At 53.2% G+C, this 22070-nt stretch overlaps 1 protein-coding gene across 4 annotated transcripts; it reads left to right on the top strand.

The window, feature by feature from the left end:
* Positions 1 to 370: 370 nt before the first annotated feature.
* On the top strand, positions 371 to 20162 carry CSK (C-terminal Src kinase). Of its 4 annotated transcripts, none has more exons than XM_081084510.1 (13): positions 371 to 790; positions 14820 to 14896; positions 15225 to 15338; positions 15460 to 15572; positions 15867 to 16086; positions 17382 to 17475; positions 17669 to 17734; positions 17818 to 17917; positions 18008 to 18098; positions 18529 to 18602; positions 18687 to 18882; positions 18989 to 19075; positions 19320 to 20162. In XM_081084510.1, the coding sequence occupies exons 2-13, from the start codon at positions 14882 to 14884 to the stop codon at positions 19500 to 19502; spliced, it is 1353 nt and encodes a 450-aa protein (XP_080940636.1). In that variant the 5' UTR covers positions 371 to 790; positions 14820 to 14881; the 3' UTR covers positions 19503 to 20162. The 4 variants fall into 4 exon arrangements, with proteins under 4 accessions (XP_080940636.1, XP_080940638.1, XP_080940637.1 ...); XM_081084512.1 differs by having other exon boundaries at positions 500 to 790; positions 15247 to 15338; XM_081084511.1 differs by lacking the exons at positions 371 to 790; positions 15460 to 15572 and having other exon boundaries at positions 14741 to 14896.
* The last annotated feature ends 1908 nt before the right edge of the window (positions 20163 to 22070 follow it).

Raw genomic sequence — 22070 nt, 5'->3', positions numbered from 1 at the left:
CTCCGCGAGCCCTCACCCCGCTGGCAGGGGGAGGCCGGGCGTGGGGGACACACCTCCGGCCGCGCCCCCGGGGCCCGGCAGGGGGCGCCGCCCGCCGGCTCCCGCCCCGCCGGCCCACGCCCCGCCGCACGTCCGGCGGGCTTCCTCGCGCAGGCGCGCTGCCGCGGGCGGAGGATCCGGGCCGCGCTTCCTCCGGCCGGGCCTGCGCGCTTCCTCCCTGCCGAGCCCTGGGCCAGCCGCGTTCGGCCGCCGCCGCCGAGCCCGCCGCCGCCCTCCCGCTCCCGCCCCACCCCGCGCCGTGCCTGGGGGTCCTGCTGGGGCGGGGTCCCAGCGGGGCGTCCGCCCGGCCGCGCCGCCGTCGGGGCCGGTCACCGGCCGGGAGTTCCTCCGCCCCAGCCAGCCTGTGGCCGCCGGAGCCTCCGCGGCGGGGAGCGCGGGGAGCCCCGCGGCCCCCGATCCAGCGTCGGGCGGAGGAACCGACGCTCCGAAATCGACCCTTGTGGCGGCGTTCGGAAGCGGAACTCTGCCGGGGCCGAGCCGGCTACATTGTTTCCTCCCCCGTTCCCTCCCGCCCCCTTCCCCCGCCTTTCTTCCCTCCCCGACCCCAGCGCGAGGTCGGCCCCCTGCCTCCGTCTGGCCTCCCCTCCTTGGCTCTTCGCACCGAGACCTCCTCGCCCCGCGCGCCCCGGGACCCCTGCTCCCCTCCCCGCTCCCGGGCCACATGGACCGTCCCGCAGGCCGCTGATGCTGCCCGCAGCGAGGTGGCTCGAACCGCAGTTTCCCCGGAGAGGTGAGTGCCGGGCAGGCCTGGAGGAGGTGGGCGTGGGAGCGCCTCCCGGGGCCGAGGGTAGGTCTCCCATGCCGCTGCTTTGGCTTCGCGTCCACTCCCATCCCCCACTTCCCTTGCCCCTCCTTCCTGGGTTCGAATTCTCCCGGGAGTCCCTGTCAGCCTGCCGGAGGGGAGCGCCGGAGGGGCTGCTGCCTTCTGCGCCCCACAGACTGGTCTCAGCGGCCCCGAGTGCCCCCTCTTTCCCCTGTGGAGGCTGGCCGGACCCGGAGGGAGGGGCCTGGGGAAAGGGCAGTTTGCTGTGCCCTGTCCTGGCCCCTGCAGGTTCCCTGGCCTGTCTGGTTCTGACCCCTCCTCCCCTCCCTCACTCCCTCCCTCCCTCAGCTGAGGCTCTGCCGGCTCCAGGAAGCCCAGGGCCCAGAGGGTGAACTTGTCACCCTGAGCCTCCCAGACCAGCCTAAGCCAAGGGACCTCTGGCCTTGGGTGGGGACACTGGGCAGGGCCTTGGTCTGAGGTGGAGGTAACACTGGGTGTGAGGACCATGTCCCACCACCTAGCAGTCTGGTCAGCCCATTCTCCTCGACTTCTCAGGGCCAAGGCCAGGTGTTAGGAAGGGGCGTGTCCAGCCACCAGATTCTTGGAGCTTAACTAGGTTCAGCTCCTCTCCCATTTTGTAGACCAGAGAACTGAGGCTCAAAGGGGGATGTTACTGGTAGTTTTGCCGTCTGTCCTTGCATCCCCCACACTGCAGGTGGAGGGCTTCTGTAGGTTGAAGGGCAACCAGACAGGCACCTTCACCCATCAGGGACACAGGCTCCCAGCCTGGCCCAAGGGACCCTATGCACTGAGCATGTGCCCCACAGAGGCTGGCGAGGAGAGAGAGAACTTCCGGCCCCAGCTCTGCTGGGTAGGGCTCAGACAGCATCTGCTCTGCCATGGGATTTCCCTGCTGGTGCCTGCAGCTGGATCCACCGATGGGGATGTGGTGAATATGTGGGGGCACCCATCTAGTGTGGCCCTAGAGTTGAGCTGAAACAGCTTGATGGTCAGCTCCAGTCCAGGTGTCCCACACCTTGGTCCTAGCTAGCACAGGGACAGCCAGGCTCAGGATGTGAATGGGATCCAGATGGGAAAGTGAGAGCCCTGTTTCCAAAGGGAGCACCCTACAGCCTTGGCATAGGAGCATTGTCAGGGGCACCAGGGGCCTGTTCCACGCTCCCCACGCCATGGGGGTTCCAGTGTCTTTTTAGGTGGGACCTCAGCAGGAATGGTGAAGGCAGCAAGAGGGAGATTGGGAGTGTGGCAGGATCCTCTTGCTCCTGAAAAGGGTGGGAGGTTCCCTGGAGGATGTTGAGCCATGTCTGAGCCCAGCTCGGGCCTCTACCCTTGATTTTTGAAATTGTTGTTTTTTCTGGTCATCCTGACATGCAAAGTGGAAGGGATCCAGATGTGGTTGGCCTGTGAGGGCTCCCCTCACCTAGCCGTAATTTTCTTTCCAGCCTGAGGGGCTGGAGCTGAGGCCTGACGTGGTTAGGCGCTTTTATACCACCCAACTATGACCTGTACTGGTGTGGCTGGGGTCCTAAGGCCTTCATAGTAAAGGGTCTGGCTTCACACTAGCATGTGTGCAGGGATGTGTTTTTTATCTGGTAAGCTTGGTGCCTCCCTCCTTCTCAGAAGTGGTTCCTTTTCTCTTTGAGTTGGGTTGGGGGCAAGGAAGGACAGAAAATGGTCCCCAGCACCAGTGCAGGGGACACCAGGCCCCAAGAGGTTGAGCCCTATGGAGCATCTGAGAGCAGGCAGGGATTGAGGCTAAGGATCCACAGTGGGATGAGGCCTGAGCGGACAGGATAGCCTGGGTCTAGTTCTGAGTTTCATCTTTTGAGGAATTTCAAAGCCTTGACACATAGTCCCTCCAAAACAGAGGTGTTTGGCCTGGGAAAGACATGGTAGGAAGAGACCCTAATGTATCTGAGGGGCTGCGTCTTAACAGAAGGGTGTCCCATGGCAAAAGATGTCCCAGACACAAGGACCAGAGATGGGGAGCAGGTGGAGCTCAGGAAAGCAAATCTGAGCTCATTGTGAGAAAACTATGTATGTATTAGTTTCTTAACAGAAAGTAACAAAACAGCACTCACTACAGGTGATTTAGAAAACAAAACAAAAATCACCCACTATTTTTTTACAGATTGTAGCATTTTGGAATTCCTTGCCAGTCTTTCCTGGTTGTTTCTTCGTCACTATTGTTATTTGAATGTGCAGGCAATGACACCTTTTTTCACTTAATACTGTGTCTATGGGCATTTTCTCATATTGCTACATGGTCTGTGTAGCTTTGCCTCTAAAAACTATAGAATTTTCCAAATACTAGTAGCTACCACAGCAACCTCACCCAGACCTTCTTACTGAGCATGTGCACCTGTTGCCCACTTGTTGTTGTAGTGGTAGTTCCTACAGGCCCCCAAAGCAGCCAGGAGTATTGGAGAGAGTGGGCAACTTGGCTCCCAATCAACGTAGGTTCCAAGCCCAGCCATGCCATTTAGGCCTGGTGGAGGGGCCTTGAAGAGGTCACCCTCTGAGCCAGAGTTCCTTTGTATATACACCAGGGATGGTGATACCTGCTTGGGGGGCAGGGGGTGGATAGTGTAAACTAACCAAGGTGCTAGAAAGTGCTGGCACAGCCCCTGGCTTCTATAGGCACTTTGTCAGAAGGGGTTGGCACTGTTGACGGAGTGCCCACCACAGGCTGCCTCAACATATGGGGAAGACAGCTGGGGCAGGCTTAGCTGATGGCTCACCCAGCCAAGGGCTGGTCTCTGCTGGGGGGGGCGGGGGGAGCCACTTCTGAAACCCTCTTTCTGTCCCTGAGGCTCTGGACTGCTCTGGCCTCCCTGCCTTCCCCCTTCCCATCACCGTGTGATTTGCCAGCTGAGATCATGGGCCTGGCTCTGGGAAGATAGGATACTGGTTGGTTTCTGGAACCTGACCCTACCCATTCTCCTCTTTGCCCAGCATCAGAACTGAGTGGATGAGGCCTCTGTGAGCTCAGCTGCCTCTTGTCTCCACCTTCAGCTACTTCCTAGCCAGTGGTCGGCAATCTCATTAGTCAACAGAGCCAAATATCAACAGTACAATGATTGAAATTTCTTTTGAGAGCCAGATTTTTTAAACTTAAACTATATAGGTAGGTACATTGTTATTAATTAGGGCACTCCTAAGGCTTAGGAAGAGCCACACTCAAGGGGCCAAAGAGCCACATGTGGCTTGCGAGCCGCAGTTTGCCGACCATGGTCCTAGGCCATTTTGGGAAGCCCTGTGTTTCCCCATTGGAGATAAAGGCCTACTTTCCCTGGGAAACAGACTTGAGCAAGGAACTTAAGCATTCTGAGCCCCAACCTGGTACAGCCATGCCAACCTCATCTTCCCAGGTGGCCGGGGGAGGAAAGAAAGCTATGGGGGAGGTAGGGCTTTTAGAGCCTACCTGCAAGGGAGTTGAAAGAGGACATCGATGTCCACAAATCCCTGGGGAAGTCTTGTGTGTTAGTGCCCTCCTCCCCTTTGGCAGGTGTTCCCCAGGTCTAACTTGGGTGTGCACTGCTGGGACACTGCTTGCTTCCTCTTGTTCTGCTTCTGTGGAAACTAGAGAATTTGGGAGTGCCCTCCTGGAGCCACCTCATGGACAGTAGGAGGAAACCAGTCTCAGCTTGTCACTCCCAGGCCTTAGGAGACCATTGTCCCAGATGACCGTAGGATGGCTCAGGACTAACTAGGCAGAGGATCCTCCCCAAAATGGCCCATTCAATGCAGAGGTCCCCCACGCATGTGACCTTGAACTCTGGCTGCCACTCTTCTGCCTGTGAAGTGCTTCCCTCCTCCCTGGTCTTGGTACAGGAGAAGTGGGTATTACAGCTGCCCTCCTGTCCCATAGCTTGGGCTGGGATGAGGTCACAGGGTGGGTCCTCTAAAGATGCTGGTCCGGCTTGGGTAAGCCCTTTGGGTGTTTCTCGGTCCCCACTTCTTGGTTGGGCAGGATGGGCGGAGCAGCAGGCCACCCCTCACACCAGACAAGGAGCACTGCTTCCCTTCCTCCCCTCCTCTGGGTCCCTTCATTCAATGGCTGGAAATAGAATCTGCTAAGTAATGATTAAAGTCAAATTCAAACCTAAAAATAAAGGGCTGGTGAAGAGAGAGCTGGTGTGCTCCCTGCATGGCTGAGGGGTGAAGTGAGCAGGGCGAGGCTAGCTTCGAAAGGCCAAGGCCCTGCTTCCTGGGATAGGCCACAGTCCACTGGGGTATCAGGACTGCTCCACCAATTGTGGAGTCTCTTAAGCGGGATGCAGCCTGCACTAGTCGGGCAGACTGGCAGGGCCAGGGAGAGAATCCCATTCTTTCCTTGGGGAAACTGAGGCCCAGAAGGGAGAAGTGGTCGGTGACTTTCCGGGAGCTACCCTTGGCAGGCCCCGGGGACCTGAGGGCCACATGCAGCCCAGTTTGCCCTTTCTGCCTGCTCAGTTTCTCTTCCTGGTTTTGAGGTACTATGATGAGAGTAGTTTCTCTCGCACACTAGCTGTGTACGCCTCGGTGGGGCTGGGCCTCCAACCGCAGCTTCCCTCCGCCTCCCCCACCCCCACCCTCACCCTCTGTGGTCTGGACCCAGAGTTGCAGGAGCAAACAGAAGAGAGGCTGCCTGATGCCCCCTCTGCCTGTCCTGCTGTCCACACAGTTGGAAGCCTTGTGGTGGGTGAAAATCTGGTGTCATTCTGACGCCCGTTCACCCAGCTGCTGCTCTTCAGTCCTGCCCAGTACCTGGTCCTCACTGAAACTCAGGCATCTGTGGTCTGTGTTGTCCACACTTCAGGGAGCCTGGAGGGGAGAATGAAGAAGGAAACCTGGAAGCTCCCCTACTGGCCTATTGTAGGAGAGACCAGACAGAGAGAGGAGTCAATTAGGGGAGGCCTGTGGTTCCGACTTCCTGGCAGAGCTGAGGATCTGCGTAGGCTGTAATAGTGGAGGGCTTCCTGGAGGGGAAGGGCCGTGAAAATCAAGAAGCATTTGCAGAAGAGGCAGGGTTGGGGCAGAGTCCCTTGCTGGGAGCTTCTACCCTCCCTAGCGTTGCTGACTTCTCTAGTTGCAGTGTGGCCCTAGACAAACTCTTGGCCTCTCTGCGAGGCAGGGTGTGGCACGTATGGAGTGGGCACAGATGGAACTTGTGCTTTCCTGAGCAGGAGGGCCAAGCTCTGGGCAGACCTCCCGTCAGCACCCTCCTCACCTATCTGTCCGTTTTCAGGGTGTCATCTGTACTGCCCAAGGAAAAGTTGAAGGTTTTTCCCCTGAACAAATTCAGACAGATCTGAGCTCAGCTCCCTGCTCTGCCTCTTGGAAGCTGGGTGACTCTGCTCATAGCCTGGTTCCTCCTCTGACAAATAGATCAGAAAAATCTCACAGGGTTTTTGGAGGATTAAGTAATTAACTCTGGGTGGGTCAGTAGGCTCTCATTCTGTGCTTTCATTTTTGTAGCCCATCCTGCTGGGGGAGGGTGTTGAACCCCGCTTCTCCCTCACGTGGGCAACAAAGCTTATATTCTGTGTTGAACCCCCATTGCTTTCCCTACTGAGCTGTATTCCTTTCTGAGGATCCCTTTCTGAGATTGGGAGACCAGGAATCTAGGTCAAAGTTCTAGACAGCTCATGGGCCTCTGGGCCTCGGTTTCCCCCTCCATAACTTGGGTGAAGAACAAGAACACTCTATGATTTCTAAGGGCTTGTTGGAGGTCAGTGCTGAGAGGCTGTATGTAAATATAGGCAAATGAAGATGCAAACTATACAGCCTAAGCTCAGGACTGAGGAGGGCCCTGGGGAGGCCCCAGTCCCTGCTGCCCAGTGCATGCAGATAATTAGGCCCTGAGTGGTAATTAGAAACCTTTCTGAGCCAGGAGTATCAGCCTCCAGCTGCAAGGCGGCCTGGGGAATGAAATTCCCGTTGGCCTCCTCTCACTTCCCAAACCTCTAGATGGGACTACCAGTCCCACTGAGCCAGCCATTGGAGGCAGGAAAAAAGCCAGTGAGTTGCTGTAATTTTGTTTTTTAACACTTTCAGCCATTAAACTGGCACCTCCCCTTAAGGAAGGAGTGCTGAAGGCTGTGGGAGCTCCAGAGATGGGGTTTGGGCAACATACACTGGAGCCAAAGTAGAGCATCCTTCCAGCTCTTCCCTGATCCCCAGAGAAGTATAAGTATCTCCAAGGGTCTGGTGCCCAGTTCTGCTGCCCAACCCTGAGACATCTGCAGTGGGGGTGCTGAGGGCTCTGGGACCACCTGTTTGGGTCAGCCAGAACCTTTCACCCCCATAGCCTGGTTTATGGGCAGGGGCACCCCAGTGCCCAAAGCTTTTTCAGAGGTGGGGCTGATTTTACTGCTGCCAAACCAGCCCAACTGCTGGCAGTGCCCTACCCTTCTCAGGTGCACTGCCCTTTCGGAGGGGCATGCCCAAATCGGAAATTCAGTTTTGCTTGTATCTGCCCTGTGACCTGTCAGAAACCTCTGGGCTGGCTTCAAAGCTTTTGTGTGCCCCACGCTGAGCCTTCTTCAGCCTTAACTCCCTCTGTACCACAGTTTGGAATCTTAAGCCTGGCCTGATCTAGCACACACCCCTTCAATTCACTTCCACCTAAAATCCTCCCAGTTGCAGCTCTCCTCCCTTACCACCTGAAAGCCTTCCCAGGTTGCCCAGGTCTATCCTGTTTGTTGAGGCACTGAGCACATTTGACCATGATTGACTATTAGGAGGATATTGAGTGGAGTTCTTGAGGCCCTAAGGGCAGGACCTCCTGGACCCTTTCCTCCTCCTGCCCCTCCTGGCCCACCAAGCATAGGGCTGGGTGCACAAGGAGGCTCCTGAAAAACTGACTCAAAGAATGAGAAGGCAAGGTGGACTTGTCTGTTGCCTCCAGTGGCTGCCCGTGCCCCACACCCAGACTCTAGCTGGGTCCTGTGGCAGATCAGAGTCTCTGGGGGCATGGCCCCAAGTTCCCCTAGGTCTCTTGTGCACTTCCCCTTTCAGTGGGTATTTTTAGCTGGGTGTAAACAGTTACTGAAGCTCCCATACCCCATTAGGCAGTGGAGTTTTGGTGAGGGGGGCAGGGCAGGAGCCCCTTGACCTCCCAGGGCTCTCAGCATGTGCTTGGCTATGGGGGTCTAAAACTGCCTCCGGGGCAGGGAAATGGCAGCCCAGGAATTTCTGGGCTCCCGCCCCCACCAGCCTGGGCTCCCAAGAAAGGCCTGCCTGAGGCTGTGGCCACTGACCTCAGTATTTGGGCACAATGCCCAGCCTGTTCCCAGGACCCCAGCACAAGTACTGCTAGGAGCAGAGTTTGGGGCAGGAAGTCAAAGTGAAGCATTGACTTAACAAAGTTACAAAGTTCCCTGTCCCCCAGTCCTATGGGGGTGGGGTGACAGCTGCTGTCCTTTAGGGTTAAATATAGTCCTGTTGGTTATGGGACCTCAGTGTGGTACAGCCATCCTAGCTTCCCCCTTTCTTTTGTTGGTTCATTCATTCAGCACCCTGGGCCCAGCCCATGCTGGGGACATGAGTCAGCCCCCCGTTTTTCCCCTAAGAGTTCCCAGGCCAGCACAGCTGGGGGATCACAGAAAGCTCCTGACAGAGGTGGCTTTCAAAAAGTTATTTTCAGTCTTATTTTTAGGGGGAAGGTAATAGATGCGTGTTGTTTAAAAAAAAAAGGCAAGGACAAAATAGCAAATATACAGTGAAAAGTAAGTTTCCCTTGAACTTAATACTCCCCCTTCCCATCTCAGAGGCAACCTTTCTTTTTTTTTTTTCTTTTTTTTTTAAATATATTTTTATTGATTTTTTACAGAGAGGAAGGGAGAGAGATAGAGAGTTAGAAACATCAATGAGAGAGAAGCATCGATCAGCTGCCTCCTGCACATCTCCTACTGGGGATGTGCCCGCAACCCAGGTACACGCCCTTGACCGGAATCGAACCTGGGACCCTTCAGTCCTCAGGCCGACGCTCTATCCACTGAGCCAAACCGGTTTTGGCAGAGGCAACCTTTCTTATTAGTTTCCTCTATCTTTCAAAGATAATCTGTACATATATGAGTTTAGAGAGGAATTGTATGTCACTTTGAAAAATACAACTTGTAATATACCAAGGATGACATTCTGCATTTTGCTCTTTTTTTTTCCTGCACTTTGCTCTTTTATATGACCTTTTGAATATTTCAAACCTACCAAAAAGCTGAAATAATCCTCCTATATAATAAAAGAGAAACATATAAATTGACTGTCCCTCCGCTGTGCTCACTAGCCAATCAGGTGTGAGTATGCAAATTAACCCAGCAAAGATGGTGAGTTAATTTACATACACAGGTGCTGGGCAGAGAGCAGAGCGGGAGAGCTGGCAGGGAGTGGAGTGGCTTGGGGAACTTGACTCCCCAAGCTGCTAGACAGAGAGCAGAGAGGGAGAGCTGGTGGCTTAGAGGACTTGGCAGAGTGGGAGGCCGTGGGACTGAGACAGAGCAGGAAGGGAAAACCAAGAATGCGGGGGGCACCAGGAATTCTGGGAATAGTAGTTCTGTTGGCAGCCCCAGGACCTGAAGCAGAAGCCCAGAGCGTGGGGAGCACCAGGAATGCACGGAATCGTAGTTCTGGTGGCAGACAGATCTCCTAGACATTAGAGCAGCGGTTCTCAACCTGTGGGTTGCGACCCCTTTGGGGGTCGAACGATCCTTTCACAGGGATCGCCTAAGACCATCGGAAAACACATATAATAATTACATATTGTTTTTGTGATTAATCACTATGCTTTAATTATGTTCAATTTGTAACAATGAAAATACATCCTGCAAATCAGATATTTACATTACGATTCATAACAGTAGCAAAGTTACAGTTATGAAGTAGCAACGAAAATAATTTTATGGTTGGTCACCACAACATGAGGAACTGTATTAAAGGGTCGCGGCATTAGGAAGGTTGAGAACCACTGCACTAGAGCAAAGTGAGCTTGGAGCTAGTTACTATTTTGGTGGGAGATGGAGGGAAAGCAAAGGTGAGAGACATAAGTAAAATCAGAGTGTCTAGGAAAAATTAAAGGTAAGATATCCTAAAACTTCCAGGAAATCTCTACCAATGAAACAAAGAAAAAAAAATACCTCTATTATTCTGTGAGCACAAAACCAAACTGGGTTGGGGTCTCAGACAATTCGCTCATATGATTGCAAAGACAGAAACTCCCAGATTGGAGAGGGCTCCCCTGAGGGCTCCCAGATTGGAGAGGGTGCAGGTCGGGCTGAGGGACCCACCCCCAGTGCACAAATCTTCGTGCACCAGGCCCCTAGTAGTATAATGAAAACCCATATATCCTTTACCCAGATTCACCAGTTCTAAACATTTTGCCACATTTGCGTTACCTCTTTTATATACATAGACATGTGTATATATGTATTTTTTTGCTGATATATTTGAGTGTTAGTTGCAGCATCATACCTTTTACTCCCCCAAGTATTCTATTTTTATTTTATTATTAGTATTCTTTTAATCCTCACCCAAGGAGAGGATATTTTTTCCATTGATTCTTAGAGAGAGTGGCAGGGAGAGAGAGAAACATGATGTGAACATCAGTTGGTTGCCTGCCACAGGTGCCCCAACCTGGAGTGGGGATTGGACATGCCCTTGACCTGAATCAAACCTGCGACCCCTCAGTGCACAAGCCAACAGTCCAACCACTGAGCTATAGCAGCCAGGGCTTATTTTATTTTTTATTTATTGATTTTTAGAGAGAGATGTCCATGTGTTGTTCCACTTATTTATGCATTCATTGGTTGATATTTAAAATTTTCTATTGATATTTAGAGAAAGGAAGGGAGAGAGAGAGAGAGAGAGAAAGAGAAAGAGAGAGAAATATCGATGTGAGAGAAACATCGATCAGTTGCCTCCTGTATGTACCCCAACAAGGGTCAAGCCTGCAATCTGGGTAAGTGCCCTGACCAAGGATTGAACTCACCACCCTCTGGTGTATAGGACTACGCTCCAACCAACTGAGTTATACCGGCCAGGGCTCACTGGTTGATTCTTGTAGGTGCCCTCACCGTGGATCAAACTTGCAACCTTGGCATTTTGGGACAACACTAACCAACTGAGCTACTCAGCCAGGGCTTACTCTGAAGTATTTTAGTGTGGGTCTCTAACATAATCTCAGTACCATGGTCACACTTAATATTGTTGAACATTTCCATTTTCCCAATTGTCCTGTAATGATTTCTATAGCTATTTTTTACCTCTATTTCAGAATCTCATTTAGAATAACTCATTGAATATTGTCACCTTTCTTTTTCCCCCCCAGCTTTATTGACATATAACATTGTAAGTTTAAGGTGTACAGTGTAATGATTGGATACTTGTATATATTGCAAAAAGTTACCACAATATGATTAGTTAACACATCCTTCACCTCACATAATTATCATTTTGTTGTTGTATCCTGCTCCTTTCCTGTCTTATTTAATCTAGAACATTCCCCAGCCTTTGTTTGTTTGTTTTGTCTTTTTTTTTTTTTTTTTTTATTGATTTTTCACAGAGAGGAAGGGAGAGCGACAGACAGCCAGAAACATCGATGAGAGAGAAACATCGGTCAGCTGCCTCCTGCACATCCCCCACTGGGGATGTGCCCGCAACCCAGGTACATGCCCTTGACCGGAATCGAACCTGGGACCCCTCAGTCCGCAGGCTGACGTTCCATCCACTGAGCCAAACCGGTTTTGGCTGTTTTGTCTTTTTTGACATTGACTTTAAGAGTTCAGGCCAGTCCTGACCAGTGTGACTCAGTGGTTGAGTGTTGATCCATGAACCAGGAAGTCATGGTTCAATTCCCGGTCAGGACACATGCCCGGGATGCGGGCTTGATCCCCAGTAGGGGACATGCAGGAGGCAGCTGATTAATGATTCTCTCTCATCATTGATGTTTCTCTCCCTCTCCTCCTCTCCCTTCTTCTCTGAAATCAATAAAAATACATTTAAGAAGGAAAAAAAGTCCAGGCCAAGTATTTGGGCTCCATCTGATAGCATCCTCCTGAGTGAATCAGGTTCAATAGCTCTACAGATACTACACCAGAATCTGTGTCCTTCTCAGCATCATAGCAGGAGGCACTCGTCGCTTCTCTTATTATTGGTGATGCTTAATTTGACCATTTGGTTAGCAAGACGTCTGCCAGATTTCCCTATTGTGAAAGGGCTCTTTTATCTTCTGATTAATCGGTGGGCTGGTATTTGGAAGCTGTGTCTAGCAGCTTTTCCTTTAATAACTTGGGCTGGCTTTTGCCCTTTCTATTTACTCTGTCATGAAGAGTGTTGTGTATCGGCAGCTACAGATCTGTTCTGTCCCAATTAGCTGAAATATGTTGTTCCCTTTTAGGGATACCTGGTCATTTATTTACTTGGCCCCTTATTAATGGACATAAAAGGATTGTCTCCCAATCTCTTACTACTACAAACGGTACTGTGTGGCCTGTCCCACTACATTTTTTAGGCACATATCCAACCGAAGCATTTCCTTTGCTCCCTGAATGTTGAGTGGAATTTCCTTGGGGGGAGGGAGTGGGAAGAAAATGCCAAGGCAGGACATGGGAACAGCAGGTAGAAAGCAGGTGTAGCTGAGGCACTGGAGAGCTGGCAAGTCCCAGAGCCGCAGGGTTTTCGCCAACCCTTTGTACTGATGGGAGCACTGGGTGGTCAGGTTGCAGCCAGTAGAGCAAAGGGAAGAACTTGGCTCCTCCCTCTCCAAGCCCAGCCCCTCAAGGAAGGCCACCCAGATTACTGCTTCCTGGGCTTGTCCCTTCTCTAAGCATCACTTGCTTCTCCTTTACATTCTCTCTCTCCTAGACCAGTGGGGTCATGGCATGGTCGGCAAGGGAGGCACCAGGAGAGATGGTGACCCCAGGCAAAGCCACTTTGCCTGTTGGCCTCGCTCGGGGTCTCCATCTATAAAATGGGGTAGCCTCTCTCAGTTGTTAGAGGACTTGACAAGCCGTAGCATGCCAAAGACAAGGTCTGGCACAGAATAAGTGCTCAGAAAACAGGGCCTGTTATTATTTTTATATACTTGATATATTCATCAAGTCAGTGGGGAGGCGGCAACAGCTGCAGGCTGGGAAAGGAGTGTTTGCAAACTGACAGCTGAGAGGGTGACTAATGATGCCACAGCCTTTAAGCCCTCCTGCAGTGGCTTGTTTTGGGGGCAGAGGGAGGTGTGGGATGTGGAGAGTAAGCAAAGCCCCTATTTAGAAGGGCCTGAGGTTGGGGGCTCCAATTCAAGGTCTGGGCTGTGTGACTTCAGGCAAGTTGTTTTCCAACCTTGTGAGCCTTTGTTTCTGCTTCCATAAAATGGAGGTAAGAAGCTCACAGCTCCCACAATATGTGGACCACAAGAGCCCAGGGGGTGGTTTCTGTACCCCAGGCAGCTCAGTTGTATGAATGGGGGCGGGGCGGGGGGGCGCACGCATGGGTCATTCTCCTGTCAGCACAGGTTGGTAGGCTGACCTTTGGGGAAGGGAAGAGAGGTGGGGTGTTTCTGCCAGACACTTTCAAGTCTAGGGCCTCATTCTACTCGTCCCACAGCCTGCTTGCATAGGATCCCAGTCCCTACCTTTCAGAGTGAGGGATCTGAGGCTCAGGGTTGAGTCATTCACCCGAGTTGCACACTTGATAGTGCCAGGTCTGCCTGACTCTAGAACAGCGGTTCTCAACCTGTGGGTCTCGACCCCTTTGGGGTTCGAACGACCCTTTCACAGGGATCACCCAAGACCATCGGAACACACATATATAATTACATATTGTTTTTGTGATTAATCACTATGCTTTAATTATGTTCAATTTGTAACAATGAAAATACATCCTGCAAATCAGATATTTACATTACGATTCATAATAGTAGCAAAGTTACAGTTATGAAGTAGCAACGAAAATAATTTTATGGTTGGTCACCACAACATGAGGAACTGTATTAAAGGGTCGCGGCATTAGGAAGGTTGAGAACCACTGCTCTAGAACCAGGAGTGAGGCCTGTAAGTGGGGTGGTTCTCCCGGTTCTACCTCCCTGGCTCTTTCTGGTCTCTGAGATCACACGCTCTGCTGCTGAGGCCCCATGACCCCCAAAAGTAAACCCTGGCTCGTCTCATTGCCATCTGAAGCCCCTGCACCCTGCAAGGTTTATGGCAGGTCCAACACGGTGAATTACCACAGAGTGAACCCACCCCGTCTGGGCTCAGGCAATTGCACAACAGCATCCAGAAGCCCCTTCCTGTCACTGCCTCCTCCCACGGCAGTCACCGTCCTGCACCATGGGTTAACACTATGTTTAGAGGCTTATCCATGTTGTTTCATAGCTGTAGCTTATCGATGTTCATCACAGCACAGTGTTATATTCCGTGGGTATACCACAGTTTATCCATCTGACTTTTCGGAGGCATCTGGGCAGCTGTCCATTTTGAGGCTTATTACAAATCGTGCTGCAGTGAGTGCCCTGTGCCTGTTTCAGTGGACACCTGCCCTGTTTTCTGTTGGGTGTGCACCCTGAAGTGGGATTACCAGGCTATAGGGTCAGTGTACCTTGGCTTAAAGATACTGCCTGGGCAAGTTTTTATAGACACAGAAACTAGGAAGCTCACAGAGGACAGATGACTTTCCCAAGTCAGATGGCACCTTCCCCAGGTTCACAGAACTTCCCTAGGCCCTCTTCCCCTGCCGACCAGTTAGCTAGCATCGGGCTTGGGGCTGCTGGGGCAGGTGGCACTGGTGCTACTCAGCCCCCGAACCTCCTTTGCCTCTGTTGGCTATTCTGTCAGTCTGTAAGGCCTGACAGTCTATGGGCCTAGGGTTGGTGGCTCCCTCACTCCCAGTGCCAGCTCTGGCTGGCTTTGGCATCTGTTTATATTGCTATGGGAAAGGAGTGGGATCTTAGTGACTTGGGCGGGGGGGCATATTCTCATACTTCTCAGTCTTCCTTTTCTCCCCACAGCTCTCATGGTACCAAGGGACAGGTTGGCCTTCCTGTGACACCGGGACGCCAGATCTGAGAAGATGTCAGCAATACAGGTACCATGGGGGCGGGGCCTAGGGCAGTTGAGCATCCCCATCCCCCATGGGGATGCTAAGCAGAAAAAAAGGACTCAGATCAATTCATTCCCCTTTTTCCCAGCCCTCTGTCCTAACCCTGGCTTTCAACAAAGTAGAATTCTAGGGTCCACTGTCACAGGGCCCTCAGGTCTCAGTCAGTGGAGAATATCAACTGGAAGGAACCCAAAGTTCTTGTGGGAGGTAGCACCTCATCTGGCCCGCAAGAGCTATGACTTCGAGGGTTTGTGGGCAGGTGGGTGGAGAGGGGCCCCAGGCTGCACCTGCCCATTTGTTGCCTGTCCTGCAGGCCGCCTGGCCATCTGGTACAGAATGTATTGCCAAGTACAACTTCCATGGCACTGCTGAGCAGGACCTTCCCTTCTGTAAGGGAGATGTGCTTACCATTGTGGCCGTCACCAAGGTAATCAGGGACCTCACATGTCTACCCCCACCCTCTCCCACCTCTGGGCATTCCCTCTGGGTCCTGGTTCCCTGCAGAGGAGGGTGGGCCTGAGAGCGTGTTTGGGCTGCCCTTCCCCCAGGACCCCAACTGGTACAAAGCCAAGAACAAGGTGGGCCGTGAGGGCATCATTCCAGCCAACTATGTCCAAAAGCGGGAGGGCGTGAAGGTCGGCACCAAACTTAGCCTCATGCCGTGAGTACCTGGGGGATCCTCTCCCAGTCTGGGGAGGAGGGAGGATGAGGAACCCTGGTTCCCCCAGGAAAGAGTCAGGAAAACTGGGAGACCAGAGGAAAGGGCTGAAATGTCCTGAGGGCTTCTCAAGATAAGGGGAAGGGCATGGGTGCTGGACCTCAAAGCGGGAGGATGGGTCTAGGACAGAGGGAGGGCCTTCAGAAAGTGGAGCCTGGCAGATGCAGGAGGAGACTGGCAGGGGCACCAGGCTCCTTACCCTTGGGCCACCATGACCCCTGGCCTGTCGTCCCCCAGTTGGTTCCATGGCAAGATCACACGGGAGCAGGCAGAACGGCTTCTCTGCCCACCAGAGACGGGCCTGTTCCTAGTGCGGGAGAGCACCAACTACCCTGGTGACTACACGCTGTGCGTGAGCTGTGATGGCAAGGTGGAGCACTACCGTATCATGTACCACGCTAGCAAGCTCAGCATTGATGAGGAGGTGTACTTCGAGAACCTCATGCAGCTGGTGGAGGTGAGCTGCAGCACCCACAGGCCTGGATGTTGGCGCCAGTCCCACTGCTTCTGGCTTTGTGACTTCGGGACTGTCATGCAGACTGGATGGCACTTACTATGTGCCAGGGTAGATCTCTGATCCCACAATGCCACCACAGGGAGGGTGGCACTATCCCCATTTCTTTTTCTTACTTTTTTTTCTTAATCCTCACCTGAGGATAATTTTTCCGTTGATCTTTAGAGAGAAAATGTAAGGGAGGGAGGAGGGGGAGAGAAAGAGAGAAACATTGATATGAGAGAGACACATCGACTGGTTGCCTGCCTCATGTACCCCACTGGGCCAGGAATTGAACCTGCAGCCGAGGTATGTGCACTTGGCTGGGAATTGAACCTGAGACCCTTTAGTCCTCAGGCTGATACTCTAACCACTGAGAAAATTGGCCAGGGCCCCATTTCTTTTTCTTAAGTACTAGTTTTGTGTGTTTTTAAGAATATTTTTATTTATTTTTAGAGAGAGAGGAAGGGAGAGGGATAGAGAAAGAGAAGCATTGATGTGAGAACAGAACACCGATCGGCTGCCTCCTACACTCCCCTTACTGGAGATTGAGCCACAACCTGGGCATGTGTCCTGACCAGGAATCAAACCAGCAACCTTTTGGTGCATGAGATGACGCTCAACCAACTAAGCCACACCAGCCAGGGCACTATCCCCATTTCATTGGCCAGGTTCAGAGCAGTTAAGATACTTGCCTGAGGTCACATAACTATAAATTGGAGGTGCCAGGATTTGAATCCTGGAACTAGTTTCCTTCCAGCCACTTAACAGAACTGCATGTCCAAGGTGTGTATATAAGCATGACCTCATGAGCTACACCTTAATGGCCAGGGTCCCCTGGACTCATGCACCTTCAAGGATATGCCCACGTGTCCCTGTAGCTCCAGGCAGCCTCCCAGATGCCTCCAGAATTCACTCTCAGCTTGTTCCCCTGCCTGTCTGGCTAGGCCTCTGGCGGGGAAGAGTCCTGGGCATGCCTGGCTACAGACTGGTGTCTGGACTGAGTCAGGGAATGCTGGCGAGGACCAGAGTGGTAGCAACAGTGGGGGATGTGTCCAGCAACTGGGTGTGAGGTGGCATGGCCAGTGGGTCATTTGTCAGTCTGGGGCCTCCCTAACCCCAAGCCCTGCCGGAAATAGAGAGCCCTCCCCAACCAAAGCAACGTAGGGCTGGTTGGTATGAGCCTCTGCCTCCCTCTGGTGGTCAGATCAGGGCAGTGCATGTGAGCAGCTGATGATGACCTGTCCTGTACCCTGCAGCACTATACCTCAGATGCAGATGGACTCTGCACTCGGCTCATCAAGCCAAAGGTCATGGAGGGCACAGTGGCAGCCCAGGATGAGTTCTTCCGCAGTGAGTGCCACCCCCATCCCCAGTTCTCGCTTGCCTACTTGCCTCCTGCTACCCAGGCTTCTTGGCACTTCCCATCCCAGATGCTCTGGAGACTTTCAGGGAACCCCACACACTATAGTCGGCCTCTGTCTCTCCTGCTGTGAACTCTGCTCCAGCCTCATCACCCCTCACTGCACCCCTTTCCTTCTACCAGGTGGCTGGGCGCTGAATATGAAGGACCTGAAGCTGCTGCAGACCATTGGGAAGGGGGAGTTTGGAGGTGAGCAAGAGGAGTTGGGAGCCCTTCGAGGGGCCGAGGGACTGTGGGGAGTCTGGGAATAACACCAAACACTCTCCACACAGATGTGATGCTGGGCGATTACCGAGGGAACAAAGTCGCTGTCAAATGCATTAAGAACGATGCCACTGCCCAGGCCTTCCTGGCTGAAGCCTCGGTCATGACGTGAGTTGGGTAGGGGGTGTATAGGAAGGTTGCAATGAGGGGTAGGGGTGAGATGGCTCGGCAGGCTCTGATCACTTCATCCTGCCCCAGGCAACTTCGGCATAGCAACCTGGTACAGCTTCTGGGCGTGATTGTGGAAGAGAAGGGCGGACTCTACATCGTCACCGAGTACATGGCCAAGGTGTGCACCAGCCCCAAGAGTCACCCCTGTGCTGGAGCTGAATACGTGGGCTTTCCAACTGCCTCAGGCCCCCGCTGTATCGTTGGGCCCCTCTTTCCAATTGAGTTCTGAAGTCCCCACAGCTCAGCTTTTGTCCTGGCTCATCATTGTTCACTTCGATGTTGGACAGATTGTATTGCCTCTAAGCTCCGTTTTCTCACCTGTGAAAGGGAGATACTAACAAAGTTTACCTCAGAGAGTGATGAGAATTAAGAGAATGCTCAGCAGTGTCCAACTGTAGAACCTAGTATTCATGTCACCTCCTCCATGTTCCTCTCCTTTCCTAACACCTTCCTTGGGTGTCACCCTTTACCCAGCCTCGGGTCCACTGTTCCCAAGGACTAGAGGGCAAGTCTAACCTGTGGGCCATGGTCTGTCTCTCCTGCCCCAGGGGAGCCTGGTGGACTATCTTCGGTCACGGGGTCGGTCAGTGCTGGGCGGAGACTGTCTCCTCAAGTTCTCACTGTGAGTGAAGCAGCCCCTGGGGGAGGGGCCCTACCCTGGTATGGGAAGCCTATCTGAGGGGACTTGTGGCTGCCTCGCCCCCAGAGACGTTTGCGAGGCGATGGAATACCTGGAAGGCAACAACTTTGTGCACCGGGACCTGGCTGCCCGAAATGTGCTGGTGTCTGAGGACAACGTGGCCAAGGTCAGTGACTTTGGCCTCACCAAGGAGGCCTCCAGCACCCAGGACACAGGCAAGCTGCCAGTCAAGTGGACAGCCCCCGAAGCCCTGAGAGAGAAGGTGGGTGGGCCTCCCGCTATATCCTGAGCAGTGGGAACAGGGGTTCTGGGTCACCCTACCCCCAAATTTCCAGGGTCTGACACAGCTTTTCCCATCCACATGGCAGAAATTCTCCACCAAGTCTGACGTGTGGAGTTTCGGAATCCTTCTCTGGGAAATCTACTCCTTTGGGCGAGTGCCTTATCCAAGAATTGTGAGTGTGGGCACTGGGGTGGGACCTGGCTGGGGCTATGGGAGGGGTAGGCCTGGAGTGGGTCCTCCCTGGGCCCTGCTTCCCTAGTCTGAGGCCTAGAAGCTTGTCCTCAGGACCTTCCAGGCCACTTCCTGGGCCTGGGTGTGAGGCAGAGCTAAAGGGGACCCCTGAAGAGGGATGCTGAGTAGGGATCCCCTCCAGGGGTTAGGCCCTGCACAGATTCATGCCACCCATCTGCCCTCAGCCCCTGAAGGACGTCGTCCCTCGGGTAGAGAAGGGCTACAAGATGGATGCCCCTGACGGCTGCCCGCCTGCAGTCTACGAGGTGATGAAGAACTGCTGGCAGCTGGACGCCGCCACACGGCCCTCCTTCCTGCAGCTCCGAGAGCAGCTCGAGCACATCAAAGCCCACGAGCTGCACCTGTGACGTCTGGGCTCGCACAGGTCATGGGCCTCTGGGGACTCAGCCTGAGAGACTGGACCACGTGCCCCTACTCACTGGGCCTAACCGGAACTGAGCCCAGGGGACCTCTTTCCTCCGCCCCAGCCTGTGCCCCCGGCCCCTCAGGGACCCCGCCTAGGCCCGGCACCTCTCATGGACCCACCTGTGGGATTTGGGGAGTCCCGCTGAAGGCCAAGAAGAGAGGAGGGTGAGGAGCAGGAGGCAGATGCCCCACCATGGTCAGGCTTCCCTGGCCTCCCATCTCTCACCTTCCTAGAGTTTTATTCCTTTTCTTTTTTGAGGTTCTTTTCCATGTGCTTATTTTTTATTATTTTTCACAATAAGAAGAAAGAAAGTACCCAGGAAATGGGCATTTTACAAGAAGTACGAATCTTATTTTTCCTGTCCTGCCCAGGGTTGGGGAAACCAGGCCCATCTCCAGGGACCCATCGCCCCAGCCTTGTTCCCCGTTCCGTGTTCTGTGTTCTGTGTCGCCTCGGTCGCCCTGTGTTTGCGCTTGACCATGTTGCACTGTTTGCATGCGCCCGAGGCGGACGTCTGTCAGGGGCTTGGAGCTTGTGTGTGCTGCTGCCGCCTGCCTTGTGAGATAGAATTGTAATAAACCACTCCATGAGGACACCACTGCCCAGCCTCGGCGCTTACTCCCTGAGCCTGCCTGCCCCCATCTCCTATCCCCATGTCATCTTGTCCATCCCCCTGTCTCTGTGAGTGGGGCTGTGCTTGCCCTGTGAGTGGAGTGGGTGGGGAGCACGGCCGGAAGAGGTGGCCACTGCTTTGTGTAAGCTGCACCCATGAGTGTCCTGTGTCTGCCGTGGGAGCTCTCACTACTGCCCTCCCTACATTCTGCTATAGCCCCAGGCTTGGCCCTGGGACCATATGGGCTCTGGAGCCCTGTCCTCAGGGTAATGCCTGGGGTCCTGGCTGCCTCTCCTGCTGTGTTGTTCAAGCCATCAGCACAAGGAGGGCTGGAACCAAGCTTGGGGGGGAGGGGAGGTGCCAGCCTGACCAGATACAGATGGGGTCCCCCTGGTAGGAGGCAAAGTAAATACCTCAGAGGAGATGTTGACCTGGAGGGAGAGGGGAGGGAGGCTCTGAGCTGCTGGTGGTTCTTACAGTTCACCTGAGATGTAAGCACTGCCCAGCCCCAGGCCCGAGTATGCAAATGTGAGCAGCCTCCAGGGGGCACAGATGGGGAATGAGGACTAGCCACATAGTTCTGTCCTGGCTGTTGTTCCCAGGGCAGTAGTCAGCACAGAACCTCTGAGGGCCAGCGGGAGGCTCACTTCATTCACTGAGGCAGGAAGCTGGGGGTCTCCTTGTCCAGTTGGGGTTCTGACCCTTCCTGCTCCAGTCAGCAGGGCCTGAAATTCAGGCAGTTCTTTTTTTCTTTTTCTAAAACATATTTGGGAGAGGGGAAGAGGGCCAGAGAAGGGGAGAGAAACGTCAATGTGAAAGAGAGAAACATTGATCAGCTGCCTCCAGTAAGGGCCCCCCCTCCCCACCAGAAATCAAACCCCAAACCTCTGACTGGAATGGACCCTGCCGCCTTCTGGTGCAGGGTAGTTACTACGCTCCAACCAACTGAGCCACGCCCGCCAGGGCTCCAGGCAGGTGACTGCAATGTGCCTGTGCCTGCACTGCCATCCAGCCAACATCATCTCCCACCCCAGCCCCCGGCCCAGCACAGCAGCCTCCTTGACTCCCCCAGTCTAGCCTCATTTTTCTAAAACTAGACCATTCAACCACAAATATTTGAAAACCTGCTGTGTGCTAGAACTGGAGTTCAGTAGTGAGCTAATACCCTGTGGATTCAGTTAGGAAAACAATCACAAAGACAGTTAACTACAGCCCTGGTCAGTGTTCTCAGTGGTTAGAGCATCAGCCCATACACCAAAGGGTGTGGGTTCTATTCATGGGTAAGGGCATGTACCTGGGTTGTAGATTCGATCCTGGCCTGGTCAGGGCATGTACAGACACCAACCAGTCAATGTGTCTCTCACATTGATGTTTCTTTCTCTATATTTCTCTCCTCCCTCCTCCCACTCTCTCTAAAAATCAATGGGAAAGTATCCTCAGATGAGGATTAACAGCAAAAAAAAAGTTAATTACAGAACTGGTAAGTGCTATATGAAAGAAACATGTAGTGATGGAAGGGGTGAGTGGAATGGGCCTGCCAGGGGAGAGGGACTGTCCTGGAGAGGGAGTCATGAAGCTGGGGCAAGAGTGGGTGAGGAGTTCTGGTTTATAGTCGTTGGTACTGTGGTCTAGGGCAGTGATGGCAAACCTTTTGAGCTCGGCGTGTCAGCATTTTGAAAAACCCTAACTTAACTCTGGTGCCGTGTCACATAGAAATTGGTTGATATTTGCAACCATAGTAAAACAAAGACTTATATTTTTGATATTTATTTTATATATTTAAATGCCATTTAACAAAGAAAAATCAACCAAAAAAATGAGTTCACATGTCACCTCTGACACACGTGTCATAGGTTCGCCATCACTGGGCTAGGGGATTTTGACAGTGGGTTCTCA

Source organism: Myotis nattereri, assembly GCF_964212035.1.
Source record: "Myotis nattereri genome assembly, chromosome: 1".
Classification (NCBI taxonomy): domain Eukaryota; kingdom Metazoa; phylum Chordata; class Mammalia; order Chiroptera; family Vespertilionidae; genus Myotis; species Myotis nattereri.
The sequence above is the reverse complement of the archived record's forward strand: the minus strand, read 5'-3'. Positions and strand labels throughout refer to the sequence as shown.

Excerpts from the sequence above, each read along its gene's own strand:
- CSK (XM_081084509.1), top strand. The coding sequence starts at position 15,147 with ATGACTTCGAGGGTTTGTGGGCAGGTGGGTGGAGAGGGGCCCCAGGCT. Across the intron at positions 16,087-17,381 it reads ACCTCATGCAGCTGGTGGAG|CACTATACCTCAGATGCAGA; the intron begins GTGAGCTGCAGC and ends TGTACCCTGCAG. Across the intron at positions 18,603-18,686 it reads TGTCTCCTCAAGTTCTCACT|AGACGTTTGCGAGGCGATGG; the intron begins GTGAGTGAAGCA and ends CCTCGCCCCCAG.